At 35.4% G+C, this 13,075-nt stretch overlaps 2 protein-coding genes across 2 annotated transcripts; one reads left to right on the top strand and one right to left on the bottom strand.

Moving 5' to 3' along the window:
- The first annotated feature begins 1,913 nt into the window (after positions 1-1,913).
- LOC7480127 (cytochrome b561 and DOMON domain-containing protein At5g47530) lies at positions 1,914-4,101 on the top strand. The gene is made up of 3 exons (XM_002310200.4): positions 1,914-3,117; positions 3,206-3,460; positions 3,563-4,101. Exons 1-3 carry the CDS (start codon positions 2,461-2,463, stop codon positions 3,890-3,892), a joined length of 1,242 nt encoding a protein of 413 aa, XP_002310236.1. The 5' UTR covers positions 1,914-2,460; the 3' UTR covers positions 3,893-4,101.
- A 435-nt stretch (positions 4,102-4,536) lies between these two features.
- LOC18101218 (uncharacterized) lies at positions 4,537-12,545 on the bottom strand. Its single transcript, XM_006380702.3, has 26 exons — positions 12,267-12,545; positions 12,011-12,172; positions 11,723-11,888; positions 11,492-11,608; positions 11,250-11,383; positions 11,008-11,158; positions 10,240-10,307; positions 9,606-9,704; positions 9,230-9,345; positions 8,562-8,736; positions 8,363-8,473; positions 8,176-8,254; positions 7,942-8,085; positions 7,714-7,827; positions 7,459-7,580; positions 7,302-7,384; positions 7,096-7,220; positions 6,888-7,008; positions 6,663-6,800; positions 6,390-6,486; positions 6,089-6,214; positions 5,596-5,688; positions 5,414-5,519; positions 5,171-5,313; positions 5,009-5,092; positions 4,537-4,879 (listed from the first exon to the last, which is right to left on the bottom strand). Exons 1-26 carry the CDS (start codon positions 12,420-12,422, stop codon positions 4,754-4,756), a joined length of 3,156 nt encoding a protein of 1,051 aa, XP_006380764.1. The 5' UTR covers positions 12,423-12,545; the 3' UTR covers positions 4,537-4,753.
- Positions 12,546-13,075: the final 530 nt, after the last annotated feature.

Here is a 13,075-nt window from a genome sequence, read left to right as displayed (position 1 = left end):
TTTGATATTGAAAAACTGAAGTGACATTTATAACGAAGACTTAAAATAAAATTAAAATTAAACATGATTCCATTCTTGATGTGAGAATAAAAACAAGAATGGGAATTACAATTTTTTATTTTCAAAAGATGATGTATTATTTTTATATATTTTATATCAATTATTATTATTATTATTACTATCATTTCCACCAATACCGTTTTCATTCATGATAGCAATGATTTTTTTTAAAAAAATATATTATTATTAGTATTAGTATTCTACTATGAGTCTACCACCACTCTTGTATTATTACTACTTTTAATCACTATTTATTTTTCCGGTGTAAAAATGTTTTTTTTTAAAATAAAATATTTTTTTGTTGTAAATTAATTATTCAGTGTTTTTTTATCATTTTAATGTGCTGAAATCAAAAATAAATTTTAAAAAATAAAAAATTATTATTTTAATATATTTTGAAGCATAAAATACTTTAAAAAATAATCACTACTATAATAATAAATAAACTCTTCTTCTATTATTACCTCCCATGATTATTATTATTGTTATACTATTTATTATTACTATCACTACATTTTCCTTCGCATCTTCACCGCCACCATAATCACATTTCATCATTTTTACTTACATTATTACTAATAAAATTATTTTTTTAATCATTATTCTTTTTCATATTAAAAACTATCTATTAAAATTTTTAAATTTCATTTTGATTTCTTGTTACTATCCAAACATAGTATTGGAAATAAAATATCATTTTAATTCTCTGAAGTTTTATATATTTTGATTCCTCCATTCTCATTGTAAAATCTTTCATTTCCAAAAACCAAACAACACCTGCGTTGAATACCTGATGACCCACACTCTAAGAGCTTTTCTATTTTATTTTTAAATTCTCTTATATATTTGAGGTGAAAATTAAATGATTAAATTAAAATAAGTAAATTTTCATTCTTCTGTTCAAATTCTCTGGTTAGTTGAACTCATATTTCATACCAATTCGAATTGTAACTTAATTAATTATTGATTAATATCTTTGACAATTAAAAGTCCCCTAATCTTATTTTAATTATCAATTTCTTGCTCATCTCTTATTTATAATTCAATTTTTTTTTATTAACGTGGGTGTCCGGGTTAGCTTGCGCGCACCTCGACTAATCCCACGAGCCCTAAAGTTAACAACTATGTAAGTTTCGAGTGGTTATCATATTAACAACCGTTCGAATATAATTTAAATTTTAGTTTCTATACTTGACGTATACAAAATTTCTCACGGCAAAGGGTGGTCCATAGGGTAAAGGGCAACCAAAATTTTTTAGTCACAGCACAAATATATACAAACTCAAGACACCAAAAGCTAAAAGACATAATAAGAATCTCTAGTTAGTATTTACTTCTTTTGAGTTGGCAAAGAGAAGGTTAAAGGAATTTCTTGAATCGTAGGGTAAAGAACAAAACGATGTCGTGAGACACGAGCTATATATATCTTATAACGTGAATGTGATGGGCTGGAAATAAACTATGAGGTGTTAAATATACATCTTAGTCCCTATAGTTTATCAAGAATAATTAAATGATCCTTTAACTAGGGTTGACCATCCTCATTGCTTCTTCTTAATTTTCTTTACTTTTCAAAAAATAAAAAAAATAAAAAGTAAATTAGAAAAGAACAAGAGACTTGCAAGAGGACTATGTTACGAGCAAATGAAGAGCTATAAAGATTAAATAAATAGATTTCGAGGCCATAAGGACTGATTTAATAGTTTCTTTGAACTACAAGGAGTACATTATAATTCACTTTTTAATATTATTGCCACCATATTAATGAAAGTGTCGTGTTGCCATTTCATTGGAAAAGAAAAAGGTATTAATAAAAAGATGTCATCAGGTTCGGATTGCTCAGATGCTACTCAAAAGCCCTTGAAGAACCAACCCTTATCCATGCGCTCCCAGTCTTTCCATTAAAGCATAGCAAAATTGTTCTTCTCTACTTGTTGCGTGAGTGAAAATCAATCAATGAAAGAATAAAAATTGAACAATCTTGGTATCTTGTTTTCTGCCCTCTTGTCAGCAAACCTGCAACCCTGGTAGTATCACCAGCTAGGGTGTCTAGTGTGTACCTTGTCAGTGGCTTTAGTTCTCCCATTAGAGCATGAGGAGGCTAGAGTTGTGTCAAGGGAAGCTTCGATTATACATATGAACGCAATGCCGAAGGCTGAACAAATGTCATTGAGAAGGTTCCTCCTGTGCTACTTTCTGAAAGTGACTGGAAATGATGCATTGCTTCCTAACAAATCTTGTAAGTCGTAGTTACTCACAGAATAAATTTGTTTTTAATTTAAAGTGGTCCTCTGATTGAGCCTCGACAACTGTACAAGCCACGTAAAAAGGTTTGAGACAACCTTGTGGAATTCATCATCATCATATAGAGAAACATACATCGAAGTGAGAGTCACAAAAATGGCATCCACTGCTGTTACTACGTTCATAGTTTTCATAGCAGTCTTATTCTTGCTTGTGAACAGCAGTGCTGCTCATTACATCCCTTGTAGTGAATCTCTCATTAAGATAGCCCAGGAAAAAAACATTTCACACTGCAAGAAATTGACCACTCTAGGAGCTGAGTTTGGATGGGAAGTCAGTAAACACAACGAGAGCCAAGTTGACATTCTCATTGGCACAAGGCTAAATAATGCAGAAATGGTGTGGCTAGCCTGGGGTGTGAACCCAGAGGACAAGCCACAGATGGTTGGAACAAGAGCAATAATAGGCATCAGGCAACTGAATGGCTCAGTCGGTGCCAACACCTATAATATCACAGGTGATACCAAGCTAGGTTGCAAGCTACAGCCTTCAGAAATTGATGTAAATGTTACGAGAATGAAATTAGATTATGCGACATCATTAGACTACCTCACGCTACATGCAACAATTGTACTTCCTTCAATGTACAATATTTCAAGACTGAATCATGTGTGGCAAGTTGGATATGATGCCCAAGGAGCAGAACCCTCGATGCATCCCACAGCTCTCCAGAATGTTGACAGTACAGAAACAATAGACTTGAGGAATGGATTGGCTCAACATGTGGGAGAGTTAGAGGGTCGTCTCAGAAAGGTAAGGATTAGCTAGAAATAATAATATACATACATAAATACACACACACACACACACATGTAGCTAAATCATTTCTTCTGATGATCAGATTCATGGCGTCTTGAACATTATAGGGTGGGGAACCTTCTTGCCTGCAGGTGTGATAATCGCAAGATATTTCCCTTATCCATTGACACTCGGAAGTTATAGGTATCATCTTCATGTTGGCTGCCAAATTATAGGGTACATTCTTGGTGTAACTGGGTGGAGCGTTGGCCTATGGCTAGGACAAGCTTCTAAACACTACTCCTTTAAAATCCACAGGCTTTTTGCCACATTTATATTCACCTTCACAACATTACAAGTAAGCTTCTTAATTACTATTCACTAATTACCCATGTATGAAGGTTCATCATCATTGACATGAATTAATTAAATACTCCATGGTTGATATAATTAATTGCAGATGTTGGCATTGCACTTGAAACCGCGTAAAACGGACGAGTATAGGAAGTACTGGAACATGTACCATCATTTTCTGGGCTATGCTCTGCTTGCTGTGATCTCAGTAAACATTTTTCATGGCATTGACATTTTGAGGCCAGACCACTCCTGGAAATGGGCTTACGTTGGAATCCTTGGGGTGTTTGCTGTCATTGCTATAGCTCTTGAGATCTACACTTGGGCCAAGTTTCTTACCGAGGACAAAAAATCCAAAACCGTAAAGCCGGGATCTGGATCTGGATCTGGATCTGGAGGGACTGCCGCTACTGAAACTCAAACCACCACCTCTTGAAAGTCTAGCCTATCTATGAGATTAGAGGCATCAAGTTCTTAACCATTTGCATATTCTACTTATGGACTCCGTTTTCCTTTGTCCATTTTGACTTTTCGGATACACTCCTTTGTTGCTTGATCCTTTTGTATTAAAGTTGTCATTGTGGGGTTATGAGAAATTGTTGTGATTTTGGAACAACTGCCATGACATTATAGTTTCTTGAATAAGCTGCCATTGATTTGCAAAAGCATTTAAATAGATGTATGGTTAATGAACTACTATCAAAAGAGAAAGCAATCACCCTATCTCACGTTCCCCTGGTTAAATTGATTTTTCTACATTATTTTGGCTCAAACTATGGATGCTTAATGGTCAGAGTCATGAACGAAGAAGTTACATGGAGCACATTGTCGTATTCTTTTCCAAGGATCTTTCAGAAACCGGCTTCCTCAACCGCGTGTGACGGTGAAAGGAGCACATCAGTTTGCGGCAATAAAACCTCTTGGAAGCCGCATAAACCATACAAGGGGTTTTCTCGCACTAGAGTTGGTGGAACTGGAAGCTCTTACCAAGGCAGTCATCAACCAGACAATAATCTAAGAAACAAACTCAAATTTCGGTATAACTAGATGGCTAAAACAAAAGAAAAATTAAGAACTATATACACTTCCAAATGCATTTATATGATTAAACTCAAATTTCGGTACAGCGTTTCTGCTTCCTCGTGGAGCAAACATAAATACAGATTGCGGCAGCAAACAACTAGGTTTCTTCAAAACTGTGACTGTTTTATCAGATTTGCCTACTATATTGAAAAGAGAACAAGCTTACAACAACGAATTTCATGATTCCTATTCTAGGTCTAGGGAAGAGTAATGCTTAATTCATGAGCCTTGGAGCCTTGAGAAAATGTACACTCTTTACAAACCGTTTACCAGCTTCACCCACAGCCTTTAAGACATCAATTGGGTCTTCATCGCTGCTGGCTTCTTCTCGATCCCGCTTCTGGGAGAAGTAAACAAACTCAAGAGATAAGGTGAATGTATTTGATAAGATTTCTAAGCTGTTCCAGAAGAGATTGTATATCATTAGAGGACACTATTAGAGGACATTTTGAATGACATTCCATTATACCTTTGAACAAGATCTCTCCCATGTTAGTCCAATGGCGTCGCCTCCCAGAGAATCATACCACATCTTCAATGTGTTGCATTCTTTCTAAAGATGTTCAGGGAGAGTAAGAAAATTAAGAGCAACATGGTCAATTTGAATAACAAGGCATTTCAGAACACTTACCTCCAGATCTGCAATGTAGCACCTAAGTGGATCAAAGTCCACCAATAGCTTATTTTTCAACTTGTCTAAGCTCCCTCGTAAATCTCCAGGTAACATAAAGGGCTGGAAAGCTTTGCTAGCATTCCCACGAGCCACAAGCCTCCCTACCCAATATGTGCAATAAATTACAAATTTCAGGCAAGAAGTTAATACAGGAATCAGACAGTAGCCAAGCCGAACTCTGGGATCTCTGTAGGAACATACCATGGTTTAATTTTGAAGGGAAGAGAAGACGTTGAGGATATGGTAATCTGTCCCCATGGAGAAGGATTACAGCATCATAGTTGGTAAGAGGAGTGCAGAAAAGGCACTGGGGTAAAAAAAAAGGCCATTAAAGTCAAAAGTATAAGGCGGAAGAGTTAAAAAGCACTTTGAAATTAACTCACCTCCCATCTGTAAGATTCTGTCTGATCCTGAAATACGAGTCTGGTAAGCAGGTTTGCACTGCTACGAGCATAAGCCACCAACCTTTTAAGTTCCTTTGGATTCAACAAACCCACATGTCAATAAAGAATATGAACAGGGAACTGCCTAAGATAAATTAGAAGTGATTTAGCATATCTGGATATGATTATGAACTCAATGTAACCTTGGGGTAGACCTATTGGTAATAGTTCATTTCCCAATGCTTAATAAAGATATTATAACTTTTTACTAACTACACGCAAATCAAATGAAATATCAAAACATAAGAGAAACAGACCAAGATGTAAACAACATTAACAGATAGCCAAAACAGCCAAAAGCAGCTCAGGAAGGAAGGGGAGGAAAAACAATCAAAATCAAAAGGAAACATTTGCTAAACTTGCAAGCACATACAATAAAAGATTTTCTCATAAAAGATTATACAGCCTGAGTTTGATTGGAGAAATCACTAACCAGTACGTTTGGTGAGAGTCTGGTCCAAGCTTCAGATGCCTTGTCATAGGATGTCGCCAAGAACATTGCTGGACTTATGTTTTGGCTACTTTCTTCATAACCTTTTCTAGTCAGCATAAACTTGTCCTGGATAATGTTATAGAATTAGCAGCCATAGAAAAAGAGAGCTAAATCACCGAATAAAAGATTAAAGAGACCAGCGAAAAACAAACGATCATTACTTGATTGCAGAACTTAATGTAAATCAAACAATAAGAGACCAAAAAATATTAAACAATCATTACCATTCTGCAGAACTTACATAAATCTCTTTCTTATCACTTGGGTTGAAATCACTATTTATGTCAACAATAAGAGGAGAAAAGGTCCAATCATACTCTGCTAGCAATCGCAAGAACCTGTTAAGAAAATTTCAAGGACATGGATCATTGACCAACAAAAATAGATCCCAGAAACAAAAATCCATCATGGTTTAAGGAAAAAAGCTCATAGAAAACAGACAGCAAATTCCTTCTTCAGCTGACATAATTGATTAATAGTCAAACAACAAGTTTGTACGAGTATAAGTTTCAACCTTAGAAATCCAGTGATGCGTGAACAAGGAGCAGTGAAAGGCAAAGGCTTCACAAAGAGATGCGCAACCAATAACTCAATTGCCTCCTCTGACAAGCATGCCGAGAACATATGTGACGCAACCCATCTTTTAGCAAGCCTTTACAGAAAGCCAAGCAAAACACTTTAAGAAGGCAATTAACATACTAGCAAGTAAATAGAACAAAGCCACAGATTCATCACTAACCTAACAACTGGCCCATATATTGGGAAAACACCTTGCAACCCATTAATCATGCTAGAATGCTGACTGCGAACAAAGAGTTTCTGGTCTGCAGAAGAGACCTGTTTTCCCTGGTCACTTCCAGCTAGAAATCAGACTCGGTTAGTAATTCAAGTATCACAAGAATCTAGTCAAACACGCATGAATTACATGTATACTGAAACTTGCTTACTTTCTCTTTTCACCAAGCTCAAGCCTCTCTCGTGCAAAATTTTTAGACGAAATGCATATCCAGACAGAAAAACATCCACGTCATCTTCAGTCGCAGTACATGTCATCCCCCAACTATTCTCGAGACTGCCATAAGTTCATGATCAGCTACTACCATACTTTTACAAGTATGATTATAAATTGCATAAAGAAGCCACAATCACCCACCTCTCTCCAATTTTGAGAAGAAAAGCAGATTTGGTTTTCTCAATTGCCACATCATCCATTGGCCAGTTCCCAGAACCTTCCAACTGAAAACAGGTTTAAGATGCTAGTTTGATGGAAAATGATATAAAAAGCATGGGTGGACAACTAGGCACCATACCTGAATCATAACTTCCAATGGCTGGATGCAGGATGAAGTGAGCTTATGTGGTCTTGGAACATTACCCTTTTCACTTGCTATTGGGTGTGGTTCAGGAGGGAAGACAGATGTGAACCTGAAAGCTGGAGAGGTAACAAGCAAAATTGAATTTCTACTAATTGCTAGCATTTATGCAATAATAATTTTTGCTATATATTAGCATATCATTACTGAAGGGAAAACCATCTAACAATGATAACAATATCTTGGGTATACCTGGGTCTAAAGGCTGCACGCTGGACACCTTCAAGGGAATGTCTTCTATAAGACGCAAGCGCTTTGATAGGATATCAAATGCCCCAAGCAAACTTGCAGAAAATGACATAGGATCTGACAAATGGCGTCATTTTTAAAAATTATAGAATTCTGTGCGAAAAGGTACATTGCAGAAATAATGGAGAAAAAAGGGGAAACCAACTAACAGTAAATGGTTAATCTCATCACCTTCAACACCATGAAGAAGAGAAAAGTCAAGTTGATCCACAGTTTGCTCAATACTGGTTTTTGATATAGAAAGATGACGAAGAAGTATATATTCTACTATTCTTTTTAAAATGAGATGTTTCTTCCACTGCTCACTTTCCCATACTACATAAAAATTGGGACAACAAAGTCATGATAATCATCATGTTGCAACTAAGTTCAATCCAAGAAGCCAGGACGAATAAAGAGCCTCACCTGTGCTTTCAGCAATTTTGCCATCCTTAAATCTCCTGAGCTCTGCTTTCTCCCCCCAAAACTTCCGAAACCTGGCAGCCTAGTGCATAACATGAAAAAATTAGTGCATTGGAGTCCCTTTCTTCAATTAATTGAAAGTGGATGCAATAAAAAGTTAATATAAATTTCAAGCATGGAATTCAAATACCTCTTCTTTATTTTCAGCATCCGGACCAATATCAACAACTCGAAATGCTTTATCTAAAGAGCTTAGAGAAATTCCAGCTAGCAATGGTTCTCCATCAAGTGTTGACAAACCCTGAAATAGATAGTGATTACAACTAGTCGAAGAAATGAAACAAATATGAACTCAAAATTAGAAAGAAATAACAACAACAACAACATACATTTTCCAGACTGCAACCTGAAGGGATATTTCTCCAAATAACACGAATTGACTTGGCTCGATCACTCAGTCCTTGAGATAGAAGACTCTGCACCTTTTTCTCATACAATCTCCAACATTCTTCGTCCAAGCAATATCCAGAAGAATAGAACTCACTATTTCCTTTTAAGCTCAATCTAAAAGGCCCAAAACATGTAAAGATTAAGGGCAATGAAGATATAGACCAGCATAAGTAAATGTTAGATCAAAAGGCAAAACAATATAACACATGCATCATTGAAAAAGACGAGCATTTCCCATGGCAATTGTACAGAAACGCCAAAAAATGTATTTCCATTCACACCATTTCATTTCTTGTATTTCAATCATAATAGTTTCCTATTTTATTGAATACCTGAGATATTCTCTGCTCAGACTTCCAAAACTTTTATAAATGCCCACAATCTTCACCAGAAATCATTCTGAAAAAGCATGATGGTGTATTTGCAACAAGTTTCTCAATTTTGATTTATTCAAGAATAAGAAACTCATATTTTTTCCTCAATCCAAGTGGGGCCCACTAATAAAAACTCATGAATGAGAACTCACAGCTTCTTTGAAAAATAGTTTGAAAGTGTTCCAGAAAAAGAATGAAAAGGCAATTGACAACTCCAGATCATAAAAATATACCTTACACAATAATCATATCTGGCAGGAAAGTCAATCTTGGTCATGAAGATATCCTCAAATGCACTATCTCCAGATTTCCCAAAGCATTGAAGTGTCTGAGCAGCCTCGTCTTGGAGCTGAACATTGGAGCAAAGAAAGATCCTGAGACATGGCAACAAAACCCAAAAAGAAAAGGAATGGAATGGAAACAAGAGATGGACTCCCCAAATTGAAGTTATTGCCAAACAGAAATTCAGCTCAAAGGCAACTCCCCGTCTCAGCAGGCGAGTTGTCGGGTTCAAACCCAAAATTTGGGGGTTCCCGGGGGGCAAAGACTTTATTGTTAGGCCAATACCCACAAAAGACTAAAGAAAGAGAAACATCTAGCAAATGGTACCTCTGAGAAACCACTATCTTTTATCCGAAAAGTTAAATTGATGTGAGTGGTTGAATCGAATATGACAACTGGAAATGATTCTTTATACAGCATCCTATCCTGCAACTCCAAAGTAAGATAACAAATAACCAATGATGCAGAGTGCAATAAAGCAATATCATATCAAAGCACTCAAGATGGAAACAAGCAATGAGCTCCCAGAGGTTACAGAGGTTACAGAAAGCTGTAAACAGTTTGAAACACTCAGGTGGAATTTCAAGCAAGACTAAGTAATTAGTCATTAAGCGACTCCATTTTTTCAATGACGACACAGAAGTTGTGCTAGCAGCATTAGTTGGTTAATTTACTAATCTCACAACACTTTCTTTGCAAAACAGAGCCCATCTGCAAAGATTGTGACCTGAATCAATTTCCTCATGCATTGAGGCTGGCAAGATGATATTAGTGGGAGATGGACTGACCAATGCAGTCGTCACTTTGTGCATATAGCTAAATGGTAGTTTTTTTCATCAGTTACAGGTGAGATATGGAAGAGTGGGAAGCATATTGTGATATACTTAGAAATTAATAAAAAGAATGAAAGCAAGCAAAAAGACATGTATCTATATACAGAAATAAAAAGCAGCTCACTTACCTCCTTCAATATCTTGACCTCACCTTGCTTTTGTAAGAAAAGCCCCCGAGTCCATAATTTTGAATTGGCTGCGTAACAGTGGAAGCAGTATGCGTTTTAATGATTATATGAAAGGCTGTTAATATCAACAAACATAATTTCTAAAGCATTATGAAACCAGATTCACATGATAAAGTACCAAATAGGAAGCATCTGCTGCCTAAGTATCTGAAAGGGCATGCCTCCACCATTTACTTGCTATTTGGTTTGTTTTTTATTTATTTTTTATATTTTTTTAGTTACACAAAGAAAATGAAAGCTAATACCATAAAGATCATTCTAAAGCAAAGGAAAACATATAGAAAGAGGGTTATTCACGAAGGAAGCCCCTGGCTCAAGCCCCGTCATGAAGTTAGGGGACCAATCAGCTACTTTGCTAGCCCTGTAGACATGGGAAACATGAATAACCCATTCATGTTTAAGACTTTTGCCTCCATCATTTCCTTGTTATTTGCTTTATCATAATCCATGAGTTACGATGATTGGTCACTTCACTTCAAATATTTCTCAAATTTTACATCAGCAATGGACTATTTAACTTCAGAGCTTTACAACTGAGTTTACATCATTATCAAAATTGTGCATAAAGAATAGCATTTTAAATGTAGAAATTATTAAAAGAATTTAAGAAACAACGATACACATTAATGAGAGAAAAAATTTAACCCAATTCAAACTATTTACAACTGATATGCAGGTACTTTTGGCAAAAAGAAAAACTGAACATACCTATGAAGTCCAAGGTGACTCGAAATATTTGCAGTGGCCTCATGGAACTATTAACCTTCTCATAAGCCACAAGATATGACAATATGATAGCTATTAAATATCCATTTAGGCTATCGTGAGAATGTATAGAATCTCTCTGTCGAGCCCAAACCTGCACAAATAAGACAGAAAACATTACTTCCATATCCTAGGAAAACCTTCTAAATTTATATTCAAAATGGAGAGAGTAAAAAATACTTCACCTTCAGCAAAACTAAAGCCTCTCCCAATGCCTTCTGTCCAAGAAAAGTTTTCTTGAGAAATTCTGTATTGTCCTCTAAACACATGTCTTCCAAAATACTACTGTTATATCTTGGTGTAGGCAAAGCAGTCCCACCTAAATATTTCCAAAACAGAATTACAGCTTGGTGAACACAATGCATTATTTGTTAATGAAAAAAACATTCCCAAAATTTAAAAAAAAAAAAAAAAAGTTATATTCTACCTTGATTCAAAACACGGACATTGTTCCGTTTCAAGTCCAACTTTGCAGTATTAAACAAAGATTTCGCTGTAGGAATTATCCTCACAAAGAACCCAGGAATTTCGGCAAGCTTGTCAGCTATCAAAAAGAGAAAAATTAAAACTTTGCATAAGTTATCCATTTAGGCAAATGACTACTTCCCTACAACTCCTAAAAAAAACTATGAAAAAAACTATGGTAAGCAAGAGGCACCTGGATAGACAAGCAGCACAGGTTTCCGGGCCTCGTTTTGAAGCGTAGACCATTCAACCTTTTCAAACGATGAATCCGACTTCAAGAACTTGTTAATCACACATAAATAAACAAACCTCTTCGCATGATAGCGATGATTTAAATAATCTTTCTCATGAAAACACTCCTGCCAATAATTACAAAAAATTTCAATCAATACAAACTATTCATGATGCAATCGATCAATCATTTATAAGCGCATTAATGTAACCAACAGCAGCGTGGATTAATAGTCAAAAAGCCAGGTACCTTAGGCAATTGAATGAAAAGGTCAACACTAACATCCGGCTTCACGACACACTTTATCGAATAACTGCCACCAATTGCAATCGATTTCGGCTTCTTAAACTTAAACTCCACTTTATCCGCTCCGACGTCTCTAACGAACCCCGCCGCTTCCTCGCCTGTAACCTGCATTTTAAAAAAAAGAGCTCATTAACTTCCTAATTAAGCTTAAAGAAATTAAACAGGACTGATAAAAGGATAGTAGTTTAAAAAAACGGACCACGAGGTTGTTAGGGATTTTGTCGATGGAATTTTGGATAGATGAAACGGTGTCGTTTACGAGCTTGGTGAAAGAGGGAGAATGTTCGATTTGAACTTCGTTTATTAATTCTGATACTTTAAAGTCCATCGGTTCTGTTAGAGTATCGGAATCCATGGAAGGAGGAGGGAGGGGTTTTGTCTTGTCGGCGAAGGGGTTTTGTTAGGGTTTAACAGAATTCGGTAGCGGGAGGGAGCTAGAAGAGAAGTCAAGAGAGGGTGTTTAAACGAATTTGAGGTGTAGAAGGCCCAAGAGTGTTTTTTTTATTTATAGCATAGTGGGCTTTGAGATTTGAGCTTTTTTAAGAATTTAGATGGGCTTTTAAGCCTGTGAAACTTTTCCATTTGTTTGTTTTATGTGTGATTGGTATTATCGTAAAACAATAAATTTTTATTTAAAATATATTAGAATAATTTTTTTAAGTTTTTTATTTTTAACATTAAAAAATATAGAAAAAAAAACTAAAAAATTATTGATTTAATATTTTTTCAAATCAAATACATTTTTGAAATATATTCAAACACAATTCAAAAAAAAAAAAAGTGAAGAAACACTTAATTCCATTACATTACACATTTGATTACATTATATTATATTACATCGTATCAAACATGTCGTCATAACTTTAAACATATCTTTCTTTTATTAATTATTTTATTTAATATATCTGATAATTATTTTTTCTTAGTTAGTTTATTTATCTTTTTGTTGGTCATGTGATTTTTAACTGATCCCACGACATCATTATACCTATTTTTTAATGAAAATGG

The sequence above is a fragment of the Populus trichocarpa genome, chromosome 7 (genome assembly GCF_000002775.5).
Source record: "Populus trichocarpa isolate Nisqually-1 chromosome 7, P.trichocarpa_v4.1, whole genome shotgun sequence".
Classification (NCBI taxonomy): domain Eukaryota; kingdom Viridiplantae; phylum Streptophyta; class Magnoliopsida; order Malpighiales; family Salicaceae; genus Populus; species Populus trichocarpa.
The sequence above is the reverse complement of the archived record's forward strand: the minus strand, read 5'-3'. Positions and strand labels throughout refer to the sequence as shown.

Excerpts from the sequence above, each read along its gene's own strand:
- LOC7480127 (XM_002310200.4), top strand. The coding sequence starts at position 2,461 with ATGGCATCCACTGCTGTTACTACGTTCATAGTTTTCATAGCAGTCTTA. Across the intron at positions 3,118-3,205 it reads TAGAGGGTCGTCTCAGAAAG|ATTCATGGCGTCTTGAACAT; the intron begins GTAAGGATTAGC and ends TCTGATGATCAG. Across the intron at positions 3,461-3,562 it reads TCACCTTCACAACATTACAA|ATGTTGGCATTGCACTTGAA; the intron begins GTAAGCTTCTTA and ends AATTAATTGCAG.
- LOC18101218 (XM_006380702.3), bottom strand. The coding sequence starts at position 12,422 with ATGGATTCCGATACTCTAACAGAACCGATGGACTTTAAAGTATCAGAA. Across the intron at positions 12,173-12,266 it reads AAATCCCTAACAACCTCGTG|GTTACAGGCGAGGAAGCGGC; the intron begins GTCCGTTTTTTT and ends TTTAAAATGCAG. Across the intron at positions 5,689-6,088 it reads GACTCTCACCAAACGTACTG|GAACTTAAAAGGTTGGTGGC; the intron begins GTTAGTGATTTC and ends TTGAATCCAAAG.